Here is a 24964-nt window from a genome sequence, read left to right as displayed (position 1 = left end):
TAAATAACTGTGACCTTCATATTGTAATTAAACGACAAACTACTGGAAGCTCTCAAACAACGATAAAGCGCACTACACAATGTCAGATAACCGCGCAATCTCGGCACGAGAAACTATCACGGTAGCAGAGTAACACTAGCGAGAGACGGGCCTGCGCGGGCGCACGGGACTGAACACACGAATCAAAGGCACAATCAGAGGTCATATTGGGTCAACAGTTACCGAAAACTCAGATAGTTGGACTATATCACAACGTAAGTTTCGTTTAAGGTTATAATGTTAGTGAAAGTGTTGTTTTTAGCGGCGTGGCTGTGTGCAGCGCGCGCCGCGACCTTGAGAGTACCGAGGTAAGTAAAAACCAATGCGACGACACCGTAACGACCTCTACGTATTGTGACAAAACTCGATCGTTTGCCGATGAGCCATCTGGTTCTCGACAATACCTACTACTGACTGAATAATTAACGCGGGGAACGAACTCGGTAACTTAATATACGCAAACGTTATTAGCATATTTGTTAGTCACAGCTGATTGGTACGAGTTAAAGTACTAATTAGTACGTCAAGTGACGTTTTATTGTATGTTATTGTGGAAATATTTCAGCATGGCGTCCGTAGATTATTCGGCGGTTCCTATCAAGGAGAAGACCCTTCACCAGCCGCCGCTACAAGAAGTCGCTGATGGTGAGAACATACCTACATTACATAATAATTGTTTAAGGAAAATACTACCTACATACCCACAACCTACACAAATATTATATCTACCTACCGTATCAACGCTTGGACGCAATTCACTCAGCTCCAAACCAGTTCTCATAAAAAATAACAACAAAATAAATAAATGACAATTAGCGTCTTGAAATTCATCTATAGATTTACTGTAATAATCCGATCACTCGTAATCTAAATGGATGGTGAGCCTGCAACTTGTACCTTCTAATGACAGCCTTAATATTTATTTTGTTAATGTGGGTATTCCGATATTTTCCAGTGTTGTCCAGAGGTTTGAAGAGCACATTCTCGACGGTGGAGGTGTCGGTAGCGGACACTCCTGACCTCACCCAGAGCCCGTACTACCTCACGTCTCCTGGTAAGTTAATTACATACAATATTCTACTTATCAGAGGGTCTCAAACTCTATATTATGTGATAACAAGGTTTATAAGCTTCATTTCCTTACACAATGTGCAATAGGGATATATTATTATGTATATATGTATAACTCTATACAGGTATAATTACGTCTAAATTGTGCTATGACATCGTGATTGACTGCCTCCGTGGCGCAGTGGTTTAGGTCACCACGCCAATACCACTGCGTCGGGAGGTCGTGGGTTCGATTCCCACACGGAGCAATTATTTGTGCGATCCACAAATAATTGTTTCGGGTCTGGTTGTGCTTTGTGTCCGTTGTTTGTATGTTTGTAAAAGTCCCCGCGACACAAGAGCAATTCTTAGTGCGGGAGTTGTCTTTTTTAAAAGAAAAAAAAAGAAAGATTTATATTGTTTGTGTATTTCAACGATAAAAAATGTCATCTGATGCAAGAATTGTTTTGAACTTAAAATAGCCGAACGTAGAGCAATAAGTACTGCAGTTAAACGATCACCTGTCGAGCGATTAGATAATACGTATTGATCAGTTAGTAATAACTTTGAACAGAAGTCAATAAAGTAGCAAGTAGTCCGTGTGTATGATAATGAGCTTGATACATACATACAGAGATAAAATATTACGACTTTTTACCATAGAGGTAGGCAGAGACCAAAGAACGTCACTTAGTACGATCCTTACAAACTTCACTTGCCTCATTCACCTACGGACTTTTGGTCATTCAATATCATAGTTTCGTATATATATATTTTTATAGATGTATTCGCTTGAAGTTAATATCATTGCAATATGCAGATAACAATCTCTTTTAATTCCCAAGAACCATTCTCAGGGTAAAAGGTACACACTAAGAAATGATTACGAACAATAAAAACCTTTTCAGTAAACTATTTTCCTGTAATACTATCAGCAAACAAATTACATAATGATAATACTTAGTTGACCAGTTAATTGTCGGAACATATCACGTTATCTGAAAGTAAACAAGAGATAGACTACTGTATATAACACAATATTATTTAACTGTACTTATCTGATTGTATCTCATTGTTTACTCAGTTTTACTGCCGTGATGAACAAACAAGCAATCACACTGATTTTATCTCCAATCTGCATTGTTTGAACAATCATAGTTAAAATACATAAACGTCTAAGATATTACTAGAAGGTACAGCTACCTACATCTATCCATTTTAAAATCGTCTGTATTCAGATGTATTTTTACTTTTAAATTTTCGCGTTGCATGTTTATTATATAGGTACCTACTTATTACAATACGGGAATTAACGCGAACATAATAACTTAAGTTTAAGAACATTTTACCGTGGGAAGTGGTTTCGGCGGAGTTTACACTGGCCGTGGTCGCAGGCTGACTGTATGACATTTCAAGGTAAAATGTGTGTGCACGTTATTTCCCGTATTCTAATAATACATGTCGTACATGTTATCAAAAATAGAAGAAAATTCTTTTCCGTTCAGAATATAATTTCCTTATTTTTGTTGTTTTCTTCGTTTCTATTTTGGTTTTGTTGAGGTTAACTGACAAGTTCGAGCCTTATGTTTAGTGTAAAGAGAAAAGACGCACTGAATGTTAAGTCAGCCGTATCATGAGAGTCCTCGCGAATTGCTGATGTAGTTAATAGCTTAGTCATTTAGTGTCAATGGAATCCAGATTTTTACAATTATATTTATCACACTTGAACTCGTTAAATGGTGTACATACCACCTACATAATTGATAATACTTCGCGTTCAAGTGCTCTAAGTGTTTTGTATTATACTAATAAGACACGTGAGAGCACTCATTCAATAATATCAAAAACTGAAAACCTACTTAATAAAATATCGTGAATCACTTTAATATGACAAGTAGGTAAGGGTTATGGAATATCTATGTCGAGTCGACTATGACTCCAAACGATTGAAACGACAGTGTATGCGACAGTCGATTACCAGGCTTCAGGTTCGATTTCCGAGTTGGGCAAATTACATGTGATTTAAACAAGCTTCTGGTTTCGACGCTGCTTTATTACGGTAATAGTTTGGTAAGGTGACTCGCCTTCTGTTACGAGCTGTCTACGGCGAGACGTGGATCTATATGGTACACATTTACGTATACATACCAGTAAAGCGTAACTTTAAAATAAACAAATCCATTGATATATTTTCCAGGGCTGACCGGCAACGCAAAGTTGTTAGAGCTCGGCGGTCCACCATACTTGCTCCCTCTGGTACAGCGCGACAAGCTGTATGACTTGGCGTTGCTCGCTAAACATCTGAAGCAGGACCCTGCGTTCGTGGCCGGCGCTGGCGCTGGACCTTGGCCTCACATTGGTGTTAATTGTGAAGTGAGTTTATGTGACTGGAAATAGGTACTGCTAACATTGGCAGTCGATGAATAAATTCCCTCAGAGAAATAAAGTATGGTAACAAAATGGGGCCGAAATGAGATAAATACTCGGAAAATTCTATCGGTTATGAAATACTTATTAGGATTCACTTTGGGGACTGGTCAAAATTCTGCAAAGTCCCGTCGCTTCGCTCGGTCAGAGAGAAGTTGCTCGAAATCCTAGATGAAGAATTTCGAGCAACTTCTGTTTCTGTTCTATTTGTAGATCTTTTGTGTTCATCTTCATATGATATACCGTTCTACGAAAATCAAAGTTTCTATCCTAATATCAAGAAGGTCACGGTAAATATTATATATTTCAGGGTATAATAAACCTGAGCATCAACAACGGCACGATAGATCAGGGCACTCGTATCGTGTCCATCGAGCCGGTGGGCGCGCCCAAGGGCAAGGGGCTGTACCTACAGCGCAGACTGCCCAACAATGAGACCAGGACCGCGCTACTCGGGAACTATCTACTAAGTGAAGGAAAACCTGGCAAGGTATAATATACTTAACCATATTTTTTGCAAATTTGCTGTAAGTCTATCAAGATTATTCAAGATAGTATAGGGTCAGGGAAGTAGAATACCACAATTACAATAGTTTTTTTTTTGCTACTAACTAAACTGCTAAACTAAAAAAACTAAAGACTTAATGGCCTCTGTGGTGACTGCAGGTTGCACTGTCAGCCGATGGCACACAGCCAGCTTGAATGGCATACAGTTTAGTAATGTCGTCGTAATTCTTATTACAGGTGATCAAAGTAGTAGCCAAGAAGCGCATCGGTGAGTCCAACTTCATCACAGCTATCAGAGAGACACTCAAGAACCACTATGGTGACAAAATCGTCGGTAAGTACACATTCTCATCCACCGAGAAAAAATGTAGCCACCATTGCACATGCAAGATAGCTACTCGATACTTGTCTACAGAGTCAATATTAACGATTTTTAACTCTTGCGACTGGTATATTATAATGAAACGGGTTTTAAACACGAATGAAAATTGAAAGTTATGATACCTTATTTGTTTCGATCGACCGACGTTTCGATCGAATTGGTCAAATAACATTAAATTTTAGCTGTGTTAAGATAAGAATCATTTAAAAGCTACGTCAGTAAAATAATAGCCTACGAGCAGCAACTACCAACACAAGTAAACTAAAATACGATGTTAATTTCTATTTCAGGTCTGGGCGGCACGTTCTTACTCCGCGCGGGTAAGGTGAAGTTCCACGTGATGCCGGACTTCTCCGCGACCCCGCTGTGCACCGACAGCGACGTGGACACGTGGCTGCACTACTTCGAGATGAAGGCGCCCATCACACACGTCGGCACGCTCGTCACCGGAGACTTTGTTAGTATACTTTGAATAATAAATTTAACTCATTTACGCTACGCTGGCCAAGGGTCCCCTCCCGTAATGAAGGAGGGTTTAGGCCTTACGTTCACTACGCTTGCCAATTGCGGGTTGGGGACTTTGCAAACCTTCAAGAACTGCTTCAAAGAACTCTCAGGCATGCGAACTGTAATCAGTAGTGTGGGAGGAATAATGAACCAAAACTAGCTTTAATTTATAATTCATTAGCACTCAATTGTAATGACAGCACTGTCCTGCAAGCCCCAGACATAATCTTAAATAATTTATGAACTAGCCTCTGTTACCGCTTTAGGTAAGTATATGCCATACGTATAAATTTAAAAGGAGCAGTGAAGAGATAATATTAATTGCCTATAATATGTCGTATAATATAAAGTGCATCCAATAAGATTTCTTCCTTGGGAAAACTTGATTTGTTTACCACTGTCACATCACTTTTTGTATCTACTACATGTGACATTATCTTCTTAGGGTCTGGACCTGCGCGTGCAGCACTTCCACGGGTTCAGCGCGCACGGTGACGGCGGCCACTACCACTACGACACCACGCCTGGTGACGTCGAGTACGAGGGGTACTTCGCGCTCGCTGGCTCTATTGTACGAGTGGATGCGCCAACTAACACACACGCTGTCGGACGGGACTAGGGAAATTACTTTATGGACCAATTAAACTTTATTAACTTGGAATATTGATCTATGGACCACTTAAACTTTGTCATCTTGGATCAAATATAGGCGTGTCAATGCATTTTAAATAACAAAATTGTCGAGTAATTTTCTTGTTCGACTGATAATGAGCTTTATTAACATGGAATAGAGTCCAAAACGCAAAAATGTTGAGATCAAAACCTATCTATAAATCGTCCGAGTTTTAAATTCGATCAATCAAATCAACCGCTGTACCAATACTGTACTGCTCTGTACTACTCAACACACATATTTAATGTGTGTTGAGACATTATGGGGATGGAAGCTCCATCAATGTTATATGGTTGTTATTTGTTAAATAAAATACCAATACAGGCTTTACCGTGTATTCGACTTAACTATGTGTTACAATTTGTATTGAAATGATTGAGTTTTATTTACACGGAACATATTTCATCAATAAGTATAACTCTATGGTACAACGTGTGTCTCAATTCACTGTATTTACAAACCAATTTAGCTAAAAATATAAATTTTAGGTCGACACTCGACCGATTTACTATCGCCGATCAAAGCAACTGGGCACGACCATTGTACAGACGCATAGCTGAAAAAAGTAATACATTTTAAGTTCCTATTGTAGTCCATTGAAAAATAACATTTAGGGTTGTCTTATCCCCCAGCCGCCATCTTCGAAAAAGGGTCGGGGCATTAACCCACCCCTCAACACTTAAAAAAATTGCGTTCTCTGAAAAACGCAAGCTAAGGCCTAAAATGATTTACATTTCAATGGACTATCGTGCCCTAACATATGTTCGATACCCTGTCTCCCTTCCTACTAGGTTTTTAGTCCACCCCTAAATAAATAAATATAAATAATTTATAATAATTTTGTTCAAAGACACACATTGTACCATTGACTGACTGTAAAAACGCTGAACTTACATAAATATAGATGAATGAATGCATAAATTAAGATTTATAGCTGCCGTCAATTAGATATTAGTATTTTGACAACAAACTTTTAGTTGCAACATTTTTTTGTATTTTTCTAACTAACCAACATTTTCGTTACAAATTTATAAATGTCAAATGAATAAATTCAGGGTTCTTACAGTCGCACATAACAGTTACTAAGCCCTGCGACTTCGTTTACATACGCCGCGGGCTCTACATACAAAAATAATGTAACATTTCATATTATTTACATACAGATATAACGGGAGCATACAGCCGGACTGAGGGACTTTTACAAAATATATATAATGACGTAGTTATATAAAATAGTGACGTCATACATTACATCGATATTAAACAAGATATATCTAATGTAGGAAGATTGAATACATTGTACATTTATTTTGATTATATTCTCGATCCCGCGATATTCCAAAAATACATTCTTAGTTGCCTCTATAGCCTATGGACCATATCATTATCTTGCAGAGACAATTCATACAAACATATTGATTTAATAACAGTTCGCAATACAGAGCAGAAAGGTTTAAAAACGTTGCGCTATACAATAATCCCCTTTCATTTTTTAGTGATTGATCTTGCCACATTTGACTGAACCGTTTTCTCAACAAAGTAGTTACTGCCTCAAGCAACAGATGGCTCATAACAGAAAGTATGTTGCCGTCCCGAAATTATACACCACATTAAAATTACGATACTTATACATTTTCTAAACTACAGTTAACTAGGGCACGGATAAATAAACGTTACTTTGCAAAGTAAATATATGTCATCATTAACCGAAAAATATTTTGATTTACAATAAAATATAGGACACAATTTTTAACTTTGCAATTGATCGTTTATTTATCCAGACCGTATTATTTTCATATAACAATTAAACAACTAAAGCGATAATTTTCACATGGTCTGTCGACCGGCGAACAACGTGCACGTGCACGCACGTATACGCAACTAAATAAGTCTTGAAGACACAGCCCTCGCTAGCAAACTAATAAATAATTATAACAATGGATATTATTACTATTAAGTACAGCCGACCGCTAAATTAATTGATTATTTTTTAACGTTTTTAAACTCTCGCGACATAATATTATAATGTCTGGTCTTAAACGTGAGTCAGCCCATGACCACGGTCGATGTAATTGGATCGAAATGTCGGGAGAACAAATCAGGCATTCTAACCTTTAACTTTCAATCGCGTTTAAGACCCGTTGGATTATAATATTATGATTATTTTTTAGTATCGAAATAATGTATCTAAAATCGGTAATCATTTAACGATTTCAGAGACATTAGCAGTTATAGGCCTGAGTAAACTTAAATCAGAATGAATAATGAAGTTTTTGACACGTAATTATGATTGTTATGAATGAGTGTAAAATAATGAACACTGGCAAGTTAACGGCCACACTTAAGTAGATACAAGCTTTGGTATGTTACAGTCTAAAGGTCAAAGATCAAACTGTCAAGACTTGTAGTAAAATTACAATTAAATGTTTAATATCTAGGTGATTGAAATTTCGTTAGTTGGAATAATATGAGCTTAGGCTTAATTTTCTTTTACGCTGATGTTCGTCTAGCGTACGAATAACGTGGATACTACACGGCGACTCTGACGTGCGCGGCAGATGTTTCTATGCAACGAACGCTGTACGCGACCGGCGTTCGCGTATGAGAAAAGGAAGCCTAAAAGCTATTAGTTCTTAATTATTTCCTATGATACAGTGCGATCGGCTGTAACCGCATACACAAAATAAAATGTTGAGCTAAATCAATCGATACATACAAACTAGAACCAGGAGCATTCAAACTGAACACAAAACAATTTTGTGACTTAAAGCATGAACAATAATAACAGAAACATTAAAATATTAAATTGAAGGAGATTACAAAAATAATAATATATACATACAAGTAGAAACTTGCAACTTTAAGATATCATATACAGCGAATAAAATATACTCTTTGATCATTATGATCGTACATTTTGAACAATTAAACACACAAGCAGAGTTTCATTCACAATATTTTTTAACTTGGACTGACCATTTTCATCGTGAAATTAAAACTTTATAAAGTCATGGTGACAGATTAAGACACCACACGATGGACATCGTTGTCGAGGATTCCACGACGCAGGACGCATGATGATTGAACGGTACTTGCAGGTCTATCGTGGCAGAGTTTGGCACAGGACAGACAGGTTTGGAAGGAAAGCAGGGAGGCCATTGTCCAGCAGTGGGACACATAAAAGGAAACTAAAAAATATATACCCGATTTATGATATATCTTTAACGACTTATGTATTTAATTGTTCATATATCCTTCTATAGTAAAATTTTATATACCCGACCATTAGAATAGTCACCGAATAGTCCCTAACTCAAACCAATCACCCCTATTGCACACACTTAAGTTCAACGTACTATCAACGCATTTCTAACTAAATGTGAGTGAATTTAATTGAGGAAGCAATACAAAAAGCTGGCATTTCTTCAGACGAAATCTTTGATTTCTAGAAGGAATCTGATATTTTTTAAACAATATCTACATACTCAGTTCTGTACTTTTGGCGTAAATATTTCGGACATTCATTTGTGGTACAATTAGTCACGATTGCTCATACTACTTTGCAAAAATGAATAAAGGACATGGACAATACAGTTAGCCGCATTGCTATTTTTTTCGTAAGAATCAATTTGATTAAACACGCCATGTAAATTTAAAAGTAAAGATATCTCAAGAAACTATTTTGTAAATAGTTCGTAATTTTAGATAAACACACAGCATATTTCTTTATTTTTTGTTTGCCTCTACTGTCCCACTGCTGGGCAAAGGCTTACTTCTTTTAGATTTGTTAATTTCATTAAAAATAATGAAATAATTTCCATTATCTAAGTGACTATTTGATAAATGACAGAATCAATCGTGACACTTGCAGCACAAAGAAACGCCGGGCGCGATCATAGTCGCGGTATTGTCTATAGCAGCCACTGCGAACATATTAGCACAATACAACGCGTAGCACCTTGCAACAATATACACTACTGCACAACAACATATTTTCAAAGCTTATATACTTGTAAAACTGAAGCAAATATAGATGTCTTGTATTTAAAGCAGCCTTGAACAGAATAACATCAATTATTACCACCATATTGTATAAAAATAGCGAAGACATCAATTAACTATATGAATTACGTAGTGTACTGGAGAGCTCAAACTGTTACGCAAACTAAATAATATAAATAATACATAGATTATTTCCGACTTTTTATGAGCTTTGCGCTTTGAATAACAATGAAGTAGAATGAAAGGAAGAAGCCGACTGCAGACCACAACTGCACGAATACACACGCTGTCGGACTGCAATTTAAAGGACTTCAGGCGACTATTGCAGTTGACGTCAAAGTTGCTGTCTGTGGTCACAATATACGCTGTCGCTGCTGTTTGCAGTTGACTACGAAATCCTACTTTCGAATTACCCAATATCATGTAATATGTTTAAATAAATATTATAATACTTATTCTTCTCGGAAGTCATGACGGAACATCAATTTTAATTAGATTCTACATACATATACAAAAAGTTCAATTTAATTTGTTATCAATAAAAGATAGATCTTCCATGTTTTGGCTACAGGGGGATTTTCGAGCTTTTATTTTCGGGGTACAAAAATATCAAGGTAACTAAACTATAGTAGACCTATCTCTTACTGATTGTAGGTTATTGAAATATTGTCTAAGCATTTGACATTTAGACATTTATAGTCCAACAATATTTTATGATACATAAACACCGTAGTTACTTTTTATAGACTAGTATCGATTGGCTTCTCTGCTATGAGAGGAAGGCGTGATTTTATGTATTTTGACGACAAAAAATATTTGATGTAATGACTTTTATAATTTGATGAAATGTAAATATCGGCAACAGGTTAGTGTTACTATGTCGTTCTACAAAAAGTAACAGCGATGCGAATGCACAATTACGCTGACACTAAGCCCATATAACATGAATAAAAGATGACATTATTATTATATCTTAATTCGTTAACAACTTGGACATATAGAAGCAAACACTTACTTGTATTATTCTGGAAAGTTCTTAATTAGTAGCGGGGTTTGCTCACGCGAATTTCAACTTTATGAAGTAGACAGGGAACTCAGTATTAAATGTAGTATTAATGACTGGAAAAGCTAAGAAAGGAACGGACGAACTTTGTAGGCGTTCGCAAAATGTTATGCTAAGATATCGTTGTATTGAAAAAGGTGGGTTATAGATGGTATACGGAACGTCCGAAACGGACACGCTTCGTACATACGTACGAGATAGCGCACGCAAAATTTAACAACAAAAAAATAGATGTAGTTTTGTAAGCCTCGGGGCTAAAATGATTGGTTATAATATAGTTAGGGTTTACCCTCGTTAGTTAGTCTCCGTGCCGCGTGGGTGTTCAGGAGCGGAAGAACCGCACGGCGCGCACCACGTACTGGCGACAGATGGGGCACTCGGCCAGCTGCTTGGCGCAGCCCGTGCAGGCCGCGATGTGGCCGCACTCCAGCAGCACGCACTCCAGCGGCGCCGCCATGCAGATCTTGCAGCACTCCTCGATCGGCAGGTTGTCTATATCTGTAAATATCAAAGTAAAATATCAGCTATGTAAAAGATCTAGATAGCTGATTTCGTGCGTAGCGTACCGGTTGAAGCAGACAGCATGGTGCAACTGCTCGCAAAGGTCGTAGGTTCGATTTCTGGTATGGTTAAAGATAAAGATGTTTATTCGCTATAACACGAGATACAAATTTAATGCTTGCTTGTTTACAGTTGAAATGTTTATTCATACACTACTATTTTCATCACTACCTACTCAATAAATTGTGATTTTTTGAAAATGCTAATTAAATATTCCTATGATTTTTTGAAGTACACAATGTATTCTATAAAAACCACTACATTAACAAAATGTTTCAACAATAAAACATGGTCATTCCAAATCAATTTAATATCAGACGTGTAACGTTAGTCAGTTAGAAGTAGGTACTGACCATCTTTATAGATCTGGTGGTTCCTCCAGAGCGTCTTGGCTCGCTCCAGCAGGTCGGCGCGCTCCAGACAGCCGCGGTACTCCACGCGGCTGCGCGTCAGCAGCTCCTTCAGCTGCTTCACGCTCAGCTCGTCCAGCTCCGACTCCTGCTTGAACCGCTCCACGCTTATGTGCGCCGGGGACATCGTACCTGCACACGAATTACGTTAGATTTATATTGTAAAGTGTATGTTAGCAGTAAGCTTAAGCACACATATATATTGGCAAAGATTTTAGCAAATATGTTTAATTATACGTTTGATGAGTAAAAATTCAGTCTAGTTAAATTTTATATTCATTGTTTTATAATTAATTTTTACAAGACGAACATAATTTACACTCGTTTTAGACGGGCAAATAAGGTGCATTCTATAGATACTTTACCAATACATGATTAAAATGATAGTGCTAAAATTACGATGAAGATTCTGATTATGCTCGATCGTTCAAGTACTCTTACAACATTTGTGAAATTTGTAAAAACGAAAACGGTAAGAAGTTGTTCTCACTTCTCATAGTGGGAGGTGTGTGTGGCGGCGGCGGCGTGGTGGGCGGGCTGGGCGCGTGGTCCTGCGGCTCGTCCCGCAGGCTGGCGGAGTCCCGGTCGGCGCGCGGGTCCAGCGCGTCCAGCTGCAGGTCGGACGAGTGCGCGCGCACGCCGCGCACCAGCGCGCCCGGCACCGACACGTTGAGCGTGCGCCGCCCGCCCTCCAGCGTCACCGTCATTAGGATCTCCGCCGAGTCTACGCACCGACGATGACACGTTAGGTCTAGGGTCTACGTATGTTAGCTAACTAACTTCTAATCATAAATTAAAAAATATGTTCTTATGCATATTATATGGTGCATACATATTGTTTCTTTTCTCATAATTAACCTGTGACTACTACAGCTCTTGAAAATCACTACCTAGGAAGTAGCAATTCTAGTACATACCAGGATATACAATAGCTCTAGACTCAAAACCGTTGTGCAGTGATAACATTAAACAATTTATACTCAGGACATCCCAATAGAACATTAATTCACATTACAAGCAAAAGCATCACATTTATAACATTATTATATAAGCTTAACAAGTAAAAGCACTAGTGTAATAAGAGTGTTACCATCGGGCAGGGGGTCGGCGGGTCTGTTGACGAACTCCCAGCCGGCGTCGTCGAGGTCCTCGATCTCGAAGCAGTCGGCCGTGTCGACGCGCGGCGTGTCGCCCGACGTGCTGCGCGACACCGAGCCGCTCGAGTCCGGGACTGGCACGCGGATGTCGGCTTCACCGCCTGGGAACACAGTTCGAAAATGGACTTTAAATAATTGTAAGGCAATAAGACCATAGAAAAATACGTCTCTTAATTGAGCGTGTTTGTGCTTGAAGCACTCGTATTCTTCGGTTTATATTGCTAAAATAAACGCATGAAGGCACGCATGCGCTTACAACCCTTAGGAGAGACTATAAAAGGATGTCAAGATATTTTTCGTATAACTTTTATACATAAATACATTTTTACCTCGCGAAAAGTAGACAAATAAATAATAAGTAACGTTGTTTACCTGGTCTGGTGGTGAATCTCTCAGGGTTGGGTCGTGGTGGGGTAGTGGTGGGCAGCACATCATGCTGAACGGGCGGCGACGGCGCGTGAGCGTGTGCCGCGTTGAAACAACCACCTGTAAATGACGAGCGTATTTGAAGTGCACTGTTCAACTAGTTCAGATAATAATGGTAAGGTTAGTCATTATATGGCATTACTGGTGAAGTTATTACGTGGGGACAATGGATTATCTGGGAGAATCCACTACAAAGGTGTACTAAATTAACGACAATAGAGTATTAAATAATATTAAATGTGTGTATACGCACGCTTATGAGCGTATACGAGCGTGTACGTGCTCGTACCGCTCGTATGCGATGTACGCGCGGACATAAACAAAAATGCAAAACACAGGCTTAGGGTCGCTTTGTTTGATCGATATGCATATTTTATGATCTTGTATGATTCGACAAAGAAACATACACTTTCAACATTCACACAGCCATAACAAGGGGTGGGTGACAATTTGTCAATTACGAAATAAAAAAACAAATAATGGAACAAGCACTAGGTGACATTATTTCAGTTGAATAAAAGCAAATTGTAACCAATTAGAACTCATAAAATCATAATAATTTTGTTTCCTTAGAATGTTAAAATTATAACAAACAGCACATATTTAATCGGGAAAGTATCTTACGCAAATAATCACATCGATTTATAACTAATTTTACGACACTTATTAACACTAATATTGTTTACAATTTAGACCTTATTCATCTGAAATACAAAGAACAGATACCACAGAGCATACTAGTGAATCCTCTGGCGGGGGGTGGCTGGGGGTTGTTGGGCGCGGGGTTGAAGGCGGAGTTGAACAAGTCGTTGATGTTGTTGGTGAAGCCCTTGAGCGAGCTGAAGGGGCTGGCGCCGGCGCGCTGCCCCCGCCGCCGGTACGACGAACTGTTCACGTGGGACACGCACAGACTCACTAGCTCCTCTTTTTCTGAAATTATACAACAATTGAGTTAATAACACTGCATTTTGAATACTTTATCTGCCCCTAGAGTTTATCAGGTGAAGGTAGAACGTCTTAAACTTTTCCATATAGATAGACGCAATTAACGGCAAGTAGCCGTAACACATGAGCGTAAATACACTAATTAGAAAACGCCGATCGTAGGTTTCTAAGAGCGCAATCCCAAAATTTTTTTGCTTACACTTATTATTACTATAACAGTAATAAGGTTTAATAGAAGAGGTCGTTATGATACGCCGTTTTTTTCGTTAGAAACGTTATTTTATTGCAGATACGAATACGTACACGCGTTCCTACACATACGTAGCTATGTATACGTTCGTCATTTCCGCAATGTTTTTAAACTGTCAACCAAACTAGAATATTTATCGCCCGACAATAACACCACACGCACTTTAATGATAGCATACAAACAATTATAAGTTACCCTCCCTTTGACTGAGACGCAATCGAGTAAACATATACAAACAACGTATATTTGACTGGCGATGAAAATACTTAACCACTGTTTCGCCGAGTTATGACAACTTATGATTTATTAAGAGAAACCCTACCTTCAGGTAGATTATTATCACACTTCTTCATTCTTTTCATGTCCGAAATCCCGTCAGGTTTGTTCATGACACTATTGCACGGTACTCCAGCCTACGCACTTGGGACCTAGGGAACGAGTGAGGGCAACTAGTGCGCGCGCTGTGTACCGGAAATCAATAGTGCAGTGCCCGACGCACTATAAATATCTAGGTATCAAAATTCCTGGAACTGACCTTCACAACAAGGTTGCATACAGCTCGCAATAACAATAATGCCGTATGTACTATACTTTAATGTTAATATTTATTTAAATAAATTATTACTACTACTACTAAGCAGTGATAGCCGAGTGGTATAAGTTGACACCTCCCACTCAAGTGATCGCAGGTTCGAACCCGAGGCAACACACCAATGACTTTTCGAAGTTATGTGTGTATTAGAAATAATTATCACATGCTCCAACGGTGAAGGAAAACATCGTGAGGAAACCTTGCATGTCTAAAATTTGTTTAAAACATTTATTGAGGGCATGCAAAGTCCCCAACCCGCACTTGGCCAGCGTGGTGGACTCAAGGCTTAAAAAAGGGCCCTCCCTCATTACGGGAGGAGACCCTTGCCCAGCAGTGGGACAGTAATGGGTTAAATTTATTTTAAATTTATTTATTACTACACAGGAATATGACACCTTTAACAAATTTTAGAGTAATCAAAACAATATGTAGAACAAAATTAATATCAAAAATCTAAGGACATTATTACGAATTACGAATTATATATGAAGTTGTCTTTATCACACATACAGGCCACGTTATACCTATTCCGTTTCGGTAGTGCTTTTAGGACGCACAGGAGTATAGCGCGGCAATTTAAAATCAGTAATAGGGTTCCGTTTTTACCCTTTGGGTACGGAACTCTAAAAATATAAGAATCAAAATAGAATATTCTCAACTCCCAAGAATCTAAAAGTAGCGTTTCTGGAAAATCCGTATCAAAATTACTACATGATTATTTTTATCAAAATAAATCAAAATCACAACAACCTGTTACGATATTTACGAAAACTTTGTAAAACAAATGTTATTAAGTAAACATCTACCTAAAACTACTATTATTTGTTACAAACACTTACCATTTACGTCACATAAAACATGATGAAAACAAATTTAACCGATACAGTGTATTACATTCGAATTATTTATGAAATATTTATCAAAACAAGTGCAGTGCTGTGACGTAGCAAATTAATTACAGAGTGACCACTCGCCATAAGTCACAATTCTACCAAAATACGGGTGAAATCTACTAAATGTGAAATGACCTCTACCAATATTTCGTATATTTGTCGGTGTTATTTCAAGCCCCAGTGAGAATGACAGGTAGTGCAATGTTTCGACACTCACTAGTCACTACTAACAGTTCTCACGTCTAGCTAGCATTCGAGAAATCGCGGTTCGCAACTGCGCTAAGTTTACATATTTGACAAAAACGAACTAAATAAGTACAAATATTAAACTTAATATCAAATTGACTACTAATACCATAAGTAATTTAGTACTTTCTTCTTATGCTGTTTTCAGCCATAAGAGCATATTCAAGAACAATGCTGATCAGAAATCATTGAAGTAATGAGCATGAATGTTAAGCACTTATAACATGTTATTGTACCCAATTAAATTCATACATACATAACTCCTTCTAAATGCACAGGTGTGCCTACACCTGTGCATTTAGAAGGAGTTAAATACACTAATATTTGAAGTGAATTAAGAATTATTTAATAATTAATTTGAAGAAGTGAATTAAATACACTAATATTTCCCTTCAACAATGTAAGTTCCATATAATAGGGGTTGAACTATTGTCATTTATGGCACACATGAAACAGCTATTCAGAAATATTTTTATATAAATTAGAAAGTATCAATAGCACTTTGCCTGACCAGAAAAGCAAACCTGAGACCTTATTATCAGCAGTTGGATACACTACTAACAGCTCTGTAGATGCAGTATAATATAATAATGTAATATTTACTACAAGGGAACACCCTAGAAAGATATACACAGATCATTATTTCTGGTGGTCCTGTATGACAAGATGTTTGTGATGAGATTAAGGAAAGAGAAGTTTGTGAGGATTGTACCAAGTGGGTTTTTTGATACCTGCCTACCCCTATGAGAATTGGTTTTATGTATGTACTAGCTGACCCGCGCAACTTCGCTTGCGTCAGATAAGAGTGAATGGGTCAAAATTTTCCCCGTTTTTGTAACATTTTTTACTGGTACTCTGCTGCTTTTGGTCGTAACGTCATGATATACAGCCTATAACCTTCCTCGATAAATGGGCTATCTAGCACTGAAAGAATTTTTCAAATCGGACCAGTAGTTCCTGAGATTAGCGCGTTCAAACAAACAAACAAACAATCAAACAAACAAACTCTTCAGCTTTATAATATTAGTATAGATTTAACTGAAAGCAGAATAACCACATACAAAGCAGGTCCAGTAACTTACTACTGTGTTTTTACACTTGTCACCTTTATTTAGGAGAGTTGGATTGGGCTGAATAAAAAACCTACACATTCTGTCTTATTAAAGACTATTATTCCGACAAATATCAACTAGATTTATGCTCACAAACTACTGAATTTTTTTACAATATACTTTACAGAAAAGGAAGAACAGAATGAATGCTCAACATCTTATGTGTCCTATAACTGCACCCAATAAGAAAAATCCAACAAATAATAAATAATTCAACTACTTGTCTCCAGCAGTTGCATGTATAACAACTGTGATTACGGACTCCACTTTCATGGGATAGCAAAGACCATTAGCTTCTCTTCTGATTGTTGCACAATTAATAAGATTATTTTCTTCTACATAAGCATGATTACTACAAAAACTCCCCAACTTATCATTTTAGTACCAATATGACTGTACCAAAGACTGAACATTGTGCATACAAAGTAATTGATAATATTGTTCTCACAGTCTACTGTTGTTTAAGCCAGATAGTACTATCATGAAGCCACAAAATACTGCTATCTCATGTGAGTGTTGTAAAGCTACCATGTTGACCTCAGGGTGATCACGGAAAACATGTAAATTATAAATATTTTATATAAATGTAAAATTATGCACATTATGATAAAGTTATAAAGACAATGTTTTAGGTGCTTCTTTTATAATTTATGCTTAAGTATAGTTCGAGTTTCCATTGTGTGTCGAACTAATACAAGGTGATGCAGTACCTAGTTAGTTTAAAAATGCAATATTTATTATAATATGCTAAGATTGAATGGATTGTTCACTTAAGTAGGAATAGCCCAGTCTTGCATGTAAAAACCTAAATTGAAAGTCTCTTAGGATTTTAAATCTGATATCAGTATAGTTTATGTTAAGTGAGGCCAAAGGTTTTGCAAAATAGTAAAAATTACATAAGTATGTAAATTCTGTTAAGACATCATGTAACTTCATTCTTATTTACTGTTAGCCAGGTCGTTGTTCCCCTATTCATGTATAGATTGAGAGAAGTGTCTGTGACAATTTTCATGAACATGCAATAGATGCTAATCCACCTGAAGTAGCTAGTATCAATGATAAGGATGAAACATGGATTTTCAACTGTAACATCATGCTGAATCATGTTATTCTTAGAACATATTCATTTATATAGGAATGCAGCAGTAAATCAAGGTGATAGGTAGTAACATAGTGCAATTCATAGTTTTCCTTCCTCAGTATTGTCATAGTTTTGCTAAATCATAATGTTCTCATGACAGTATTATGGGTATTGAATACTTAGAAATGCTAAAGCAAGCCTCAGCTGCTTGTTATTGAACTAAACAATAAGTGCTGTCACTGCATTATGGACTAGTGCGATTTCTTGATGTTTGACGACGTCACTGCGTCAATCATGTCACACATCAAAACATGGTCAGATTTAAGGAGATCAAATCCTATTAGGAGCTGTGACGAGTACTTAGCATGTAGGGAAGGTTCTGTAGACGTGGTACATACCAACACAGCCCCTGGTGGAGACGTTCTGTCGCTGCAGGAAGCACTGCAGGTCGCGGACCTTCAGGTGTGCGATGGTGGCTCGCGACAGCGGGCGCGTGGACAGCACGCGGCACGGCGCGCACATCGTACCTCCGCCGCGCCGCAGGCACCCGCTGCAGTAGTACCGCTCGCACTCACAACACGCGCGTTTTCTCTTAAACACGCTAAACTGCACGGCGCAGCTCTCGCAAGGCATCTTACTGCCCTCCCGTCCTCCTATCCTCCCGCACCATCCGGCTGCGTTACACACACATTACACGGCTGTGATTATGGAAATTACAACAACATGAAGTACATTTAATATTTTTGTGTAACGTATTTATCTAAAAAAATCAAAACATATGAATGACACACCTGCCATCACGAAAACAATACTTCAACCTACGCATACCACTTCAAAACATGTACTTATTTTCAGCTTAAAAAAATATTTTAATTATAATTACAGATTATTGCAAACAATATTACTAGCAAAAAATATACCTATTAGCTAATTAAATAAATTTTAAACAGTTGTAATAGTTACTGCGAAAACATTAACAATATAAGATCTGTTTACTGCTGCATGTAACGGAACGTGACAAAAATAGAGCTTGGCTCTACAGTGTCCAACATGCTCGACAACTTTACGAACACTAAAATATCTGATTAAATATCAGTCTTTTAGTATCACCGTGTAAATTGGTGTAAATACCATTTTTTTTGTTAATTAGCTGTTTGGATTATGGCGAGTGTATACATACAAACTGTTAAGTTTAAAATTATCTTTGGGAATCTTATTATTCTTAGATGTGTTTTGCTAGACATTAAAAAACTATGGGCTTGTATTAATGTTTAAAAGTAAGTGCGAGAGTTAGCTCTTACGGGGCAAAAATCGATTAACCGTGATAAGAAATAGAAATAGATTGATAAAATGCAAATTTTAATAATAATATGGTTAATAAAATATATGTTTTAAAAAACACTTCATGCTAAAAATATTATGTAACACGTGTACACAATAAAAAATGTATTCAAAACCATTAACTGTTCACGCAAAAGGCTTAAAAAGAATCGCTGAGGACAGGATTCGAACCTGCGCGGGTATAACCCATTGGATTTCAAGTCCAACTCCTTAACCACTCGGACACCTCAGCTGTGTGTCATAGATCTATAAACAGTTATTGTGTGTGAGGCAGAGATTGAAAACTTTATTTGTTCAAGTGAAACAACAATATTTATTTACTCACTATCTAAGTAAATTCGTTATGTATGTACCTAATGCTTTATATGTTTAGGAGATAGGAACGAAAATCCAAACGGATATAAGAAAGTCCTAAGATTATGTAGGATATAATAAATATTATTATGATTATTATATTTTGATGATGGTATTGGTAGACACAAGAAAATATGAAAATATGCCAGAAATTAAGTGCCTAAATAAGTAAATACCTAGATGACGACACAGCGCTGGCTAAAAGAGATGAATGAAGGAATAACAAAAAGTAACTTTTGTTATGCTTTTTGTTAGCCTTTAGTTAACTTGCGACAAGAGCACCAGCAGAATGATTTCCTTCTAGGCCTCGAGGATGATGTTTAGTCATTGATGCCTAATGAAATAAACTGCGCAAAATGAAAAAGGTAAAAGTAGCCATAACGTACCCAACATTGGTAGAAAGCATGCCCATCAAAGGGAAACTACGACACTAGTGAGTTCAAATATTCTTATAAAATATTGTTGTACTGCAGACACTAGTCAAAGGAGCAAATGCAAACCAAATTTGCTATTCCGCATTAAATTAAATGAAAAGTAAATGGACGTGTACTCCGGTAAATGAGAAATGCATGCAGAGAGTGGAGGGCGAGTTGGTAATGCGTTACAGTTCGACATTGAGAGGTAAAGCGTGTGAAATGTGAAACAAACATGAGTGCACCGAGCCGTGAGCCGGGCTCGTGGTACCTGCCACCCCTACTACGTGCAGTCATGGGTGACTTTACTGTTCAATTTTGTGACATCATTCATAGCATGATTTACCTCACAGAGTTTTTGCAAGAATGGTTTAAGGTGTTTGGTGTGATGTCGCTACTCTAGCCCGAATTTACTACTATCGAGTATCGACAACCGGCTAGGTGTTGAAAATTGTGTATGAAATTTGATTAGGGCCTCTAGTGGACGTCGAAGAAACTATTTTGATTTTAAATGTGAAACTTTCGGTACTCGATGATTCCAATCGAAGATAATCGCGCTACTGATATGGGGATTTAAAATATTATAGGCAGCATAGGTAATGATTCATCCGCGTAGGGAACAGATATGTGATTCCAGGTTTGGTTCACGATGTTATTTTTGTGTCCGTTATACTTATTTTGTATGCTAGAAAAGTCCTTCGTGGCGCAAAAAGATCATGATTTTTAAAGTTGAAGAAATTTTATAAATTCTGTTGCCTAGACGAGGATTCTTTTACAGGATACAGGAAAGGTTACAAGGTCGAACAAGAAGTTATCAAATTAAGCAACTGAAAAAGTGAGTTCTAATCGAGTTCTGATAGTAACAGTTAGTGAAGCACTGCTTTGTGTGTCGCATCAAACAAATGCATCTCGGAGTGCGCTTTCCAGCACTACACTCAGCTTCGTACAATCCCAACCTCGCCAGCACTCTGCCATGAGAGATGTGAGCCCGAAACGTGCAGCTGTCGAACTTGCACGAACGCACCACGAAGTTTGCCGAATGGAACATGGGTAACGCGGGTTTTCTGGTTGAATTTTCTTTGCTGTTTTATTGTAAAGGCTTTCGATAGCTTTTGCATTGGAAATTCGCTTTTTATTACTGTTTAGGTTTTCCACTAGAATTGTACTATTGCTTGATATACGAAAAATGTTTATGAACTAAGTAATTTGGGACTTCCCGCTGTAAGTGCGTCACAATGACGAAGACAAAGCTTTGAACAATTCGGGGCTTTTCTTGGCAAATTATCTCATCTTAGGCAAACATAGAATTGTAGGTAATTTTTGGTCTATTTCGTAAACATATATTTTGTGTTTTACTTTTAATGTCAGGCAACAGAAATTATATTACTCGTCTCAAGGCAGACTGCCATATTTAGTCATATCAATCTCGTGATTGTTCACTGATTGGAAAATTGCCAATTTGTGTTCGATCTTAAATTATTATATCAATGTGTCATGAGTACATAAGTACGTGCTATATGTGCTCTTGTGCGTTTTACTAATTTTAACTTCTTTTTAACTACGTTTAGAATAATTTATCAAAACTAAACTTTCTTGTACTGTGAATCTAATATTCATGTGGTTATTACCTTCATCCATGCCACAGTTATACTTACATGTTTTGAAAATACAAAAGTACTTTATGAATAAATTAAATCATTTAATAATATTCCGCCCAAAGGCAACCTCTCACCTGACGTAGGTACAATTTGATCAGCTGTTGTTATTTGAGGCGGCCATTAAATTAACACGTTTACGCGAAAATTACGTATTAAGTTACATGACGTCATTAACAAAATAATATCATATACTGAGACAATAATGATGTATGAAATACGTTTGTTTATTTTGTAATTATATTGTTAGACAGCTTCCCTGTGTGATAATTTATGTTCAGCTGTGTCTTGTCTGGCTCTGGTTTGACTTGAACAAATACAATGCGTGTAAAATACGGAACAAATGTTAAAACGTGTAGTACAAAATAAGTTTAGAGTTTATATCTAACAGTTATTTTAAGTCTTTGCTTTATTAAAAACATCAAAAGATACTAACGATTTTAAACTCTCGCTATTTGTAGGTACCTACACATGATGTTCAAATGCAACGGTTCTTAAACGCGATTGAAACGAAAATAGGTATTATTGAAGTTCTAAGACAGAACCAACATCATTCTCAAAAATCATGTCTGCCTTTCCCGTAGCAGTAGGTAAGCACCATGATAAGCACAAGTTAAGCGTATTTAAAACTACTGCGGATAATAGTTAAAGCTCTTTTACTTCGCCTCTTTATAACTTGTTCCTACGCAATTCCACGATACAAATATTCAGTTTCAAAAAGCCTACACAAAGAAAATCAATGTAACAAAATTGACGGACTGGTAACACGATCACTTCGATAAATTAGCACTCTTTCGCAAATTGATACAAAATCAATACGGAGCGTGGAGCTGGGGGTTTATTGAACGTAATTTTTCTTTTCAGAAAGTCTTATTTAGTGGCTTTATATTTTATTAAGAAGAAAGGCCCGCAGTTCCCGCAGGCGGGCTGTCAGAGTGACGAGTAATCTTCCTACTATGATTAACTATACCTACTAAGGTATATTAATTGGATTGTTAGGCACATAAACACATACGAGTAAATAGGCATATAGAGGCACATGCCCCCAAACGATTCGATTTCCGGTCTAGGAAAGCATTAATGATCATAAGACTTTGTCAATTAATTTTTGTTTGAGCTTTTCTTTGGTCCATTAGGATATATCAAACATTCACTTGATGGTATCGTGTTCAAAAAATATATTTAATTTCTACTTACCTAGGTATATTATTATACTTTTTTATTTCGTATGACTAATAAGGTAGCGGTAGATAGGTATCTACTCAGTCTAAACCATACTTTCTATATTTAATTTCAAGGTTAATGCTAAAAGTAAACACATTTATCCAATTTTTATAATTTCAGATAAGATTATAATAATAATATGAGATAAGATGCACTTGACTTTTCCTTGATGTGACGCAACATTAACTAGATAACTGTATTTATTCATTCAATTAGTAGTAATTTTGAAAACCTTGAATTTTTGTTAACATTAATCTGACCTTCAGATTTCTGATCAATACTTCAGAGCCATATAGAAAACAGTACCTATTTCTCTTAGCTCCAGGACCTTGTAACTGTTAGATAAAGTCTAGAAATTTCTCGAATATTTACCGCGAGATCTTTGTCTTGTAAGTACTTTACCCCCGGTTTCTGAGTACATTTAAGGGTAGTTTATCTACTCAATAGAGTTTTTTTTCATATGAGTTTAAACGCTATTCAATAGATTAACTACCGTAAGTCGATTTACAAGATATAGCTACATTATTTCTTAATACTCTAAATGAGAATATAAACCACTTTACCAAATTTATATTGATAAAATATGTTCGGAAAATCTCTATAATCCTGTACGGAACCCAAGGCCGAAGCTAAGTTACGTACCTCCAGGAAACAAACACACCATGCTCAGCAGCCGGACTTAATTTATTACTGCCCGCAAAGTTTCTTTCAATCAACAATGTCTAGAGGTCACTGAACTCACAACAAAACATTCACCCTTTACAACGAAATGAATGAATGATGCACTCTCTCACTTATTCTTGTTTGAACAAGATTTGTAATTTAAATAACTTTTTTATTTGTAATCATTCATATCAGTTATTGTCTCATTCATCATGCGCATGCGTTTAGAATCTACCAAATTTTATCTATGACGTCACATCATATGCACATACAAAATACACACGTAAATAATAATACGCTATTTCGCCGTCTATATCACAGCTGAGGTGTCCGAGTGGTTAAGGAGTTGGACTTGAAATCCAATGGGTTCTACCCGCGCAGGTTCGAATCCTGTCCTCAGCGACTCTTTTTGGTCTTGTTTTTAATGTAGTTATTTTATGTTTTTGTATAATTAAGTTTGTTTTGCATTATAAATAGTATAATTATGTCCATTATATTTTTACGGATATATATTTTAGTTTTAACAGTGATGATCATAATACATTTAATTCTTTAGGGCGATCTTTACGATACATTACTAGATTTAAACCATCCTTTGATCGACGATTACTCATTTTTGTGATAAAAAACAATTTTAAGATATATTTATAAGGCATTTTGGGAGAAAAGAACCTAACTGGAAATGCTAACTCTGAATAGAATTAGTTATTTAAAAAAATTACAATCCTAAAATAACTCGGAAACGGAAACGACAAAATATCTTATAAAGATAACCACAAGCAGGAAAATATTTGATTTAAAAAAGGCATTTTCCTGCTACGTTAAGTAAGAAACCGGGACTTTAATGACTTATTAATTCTAAGAAACAAACAGAACTGCGATCTCTTTATTTGCATTCATATCAATTTCTAAGAAAGGGTGAGGCGTGTCATTACAAATCAAGCATTATTGGTCAACCTGTATTTTTAAGAAAACTATACCTAGAGTCTAT

The 24964-nt window shown here is 36.9% G+C and overlaps 2 protein-coding genes and 2 non-coding genes across 8 annotated transcripts; 2 read left to right on the top strand and 2 right to left on the bottom strand.

The window, feature by feature from the left end:
• The first annotated feature begins 114 nt into the window (after positions 1 to 114).
• On the top strand, positions 115 to 5915 carry LOC142987885 (ester hydrolase C11orf54 homolog). Of its 3 annotated transcripts, none has more exons than XM_076136830.1 (8): positions 115 to 254; positions 605 to 684; positions 995 to 1093; positions 3287 to 3462; positions 3827 to 4006; positions 4261 to 4357; positions 4696 to 4862; positions 5358 to 5915. In XM_076136830.1, the coding sequence occupies exons 2-8, from the start codon at positions 606 to 608 to the stop codon at positions 5529 to 5531; spliced, it is 972 nt and encodes a 323-aa protein (XP_075992945.1). In that variant the 5' UTR covers positions 115 to 254; position 605; the 3' UTR covers positions 5532 to 5915. The 3 variants fall into 3 exon arrangements, with proteins under 3 accessions (XP_075992945.1, XP_075992944.1, XP_075992948.1); XM_076136829.1 differs by having other exon boundaries at positions 222 to 347; XM_076136833.1 differs by lacking the exon at positions 115 to 254 and adding an exon at positions 352 to 482.
• On the bottom strand, positions 5907 to 19146 carry LOC142987883 (E3 ubiquitin-protein ligase RNF34). 3 transcript variants are annotated; one of them, XM_076136826.1, is made up of 8 exons: positions 19115 to 19146; positions 18722 to 18997; positions 13931 to 14134; positions 13151 to 13264; positions 12712 to 12879; positions 12112 to 12345; positions 11565 to 11753; positions 5907 to 11148 (listed from the first exon to the last, which is right to left on the bottom strand). In XM_076136826.1, exons 1-8 carry the CDS (start codon positions 19119 to 19121, stop codon positions 10973 to 10975), a joined length of 1368 nt encoding a protein of 455 aa, XP_075992941.1. In that variant the 5' UTR covers positions 19122 to 19146; the 3' UTR covers positions 5907 to 10972. The 3 variants fall into 3 exon arrangements, with proteins under 3 accessions (XP_075992941.1, XP_075992942.1, XP_075992943.1); XM_076136827.1 differs by having other exon boundaries at positions 13943 to 14134; XM_076136828.1 differs by lacking the exons at positions 18722 to 18997; positions 19115 to 19146 and adding an exon at positions 14722 to 14832.
• Positions 19147 to 19814: 668 nt separating this feature from the next.
• Positions 19815 to 19896, bottom strand: TRNAS-UGA (transfer RNA serine (anticodon UGA)). The gene has a single exon. It is a non-coding gene; the product is annotated as a tRNA-Ser (tRNA).
• Positions 19897 to 24293: 4397 nt separating this feature from the next.
• Positions 24294 to 24375, top strand: TRNAS-UGA (transfer RNA serine (anticodon UGA)). Its single transcript has one exon. It is a non-coding gene; the product is annotated as a tRNA-Ser (tRNA).
• Positions 24376 to 24964: the final 589 nt, after the last annotated feature.

Source organism: Anticarsia gemmatalis, chromosome 4, assembly GCF_050436995.1.
Source record: "Anticarsia gemmatalis isolate Benzon Research Colony breed Stoneville strain chromosome 4, ilAntGemm2 primary, whole genome shotgun sequence".
Taxonomy (NCBI): Eukaryota; Metazoa; Arthropoda; class Insecta; order Lepidoptera; family Erebidae; genus Anticarsia; species Anticarsia gemmatalis.
Note: the sequence above shows the minus strand (reverse complement) of the source record. Positions and strands in the feature narration are given on the sequence as shown.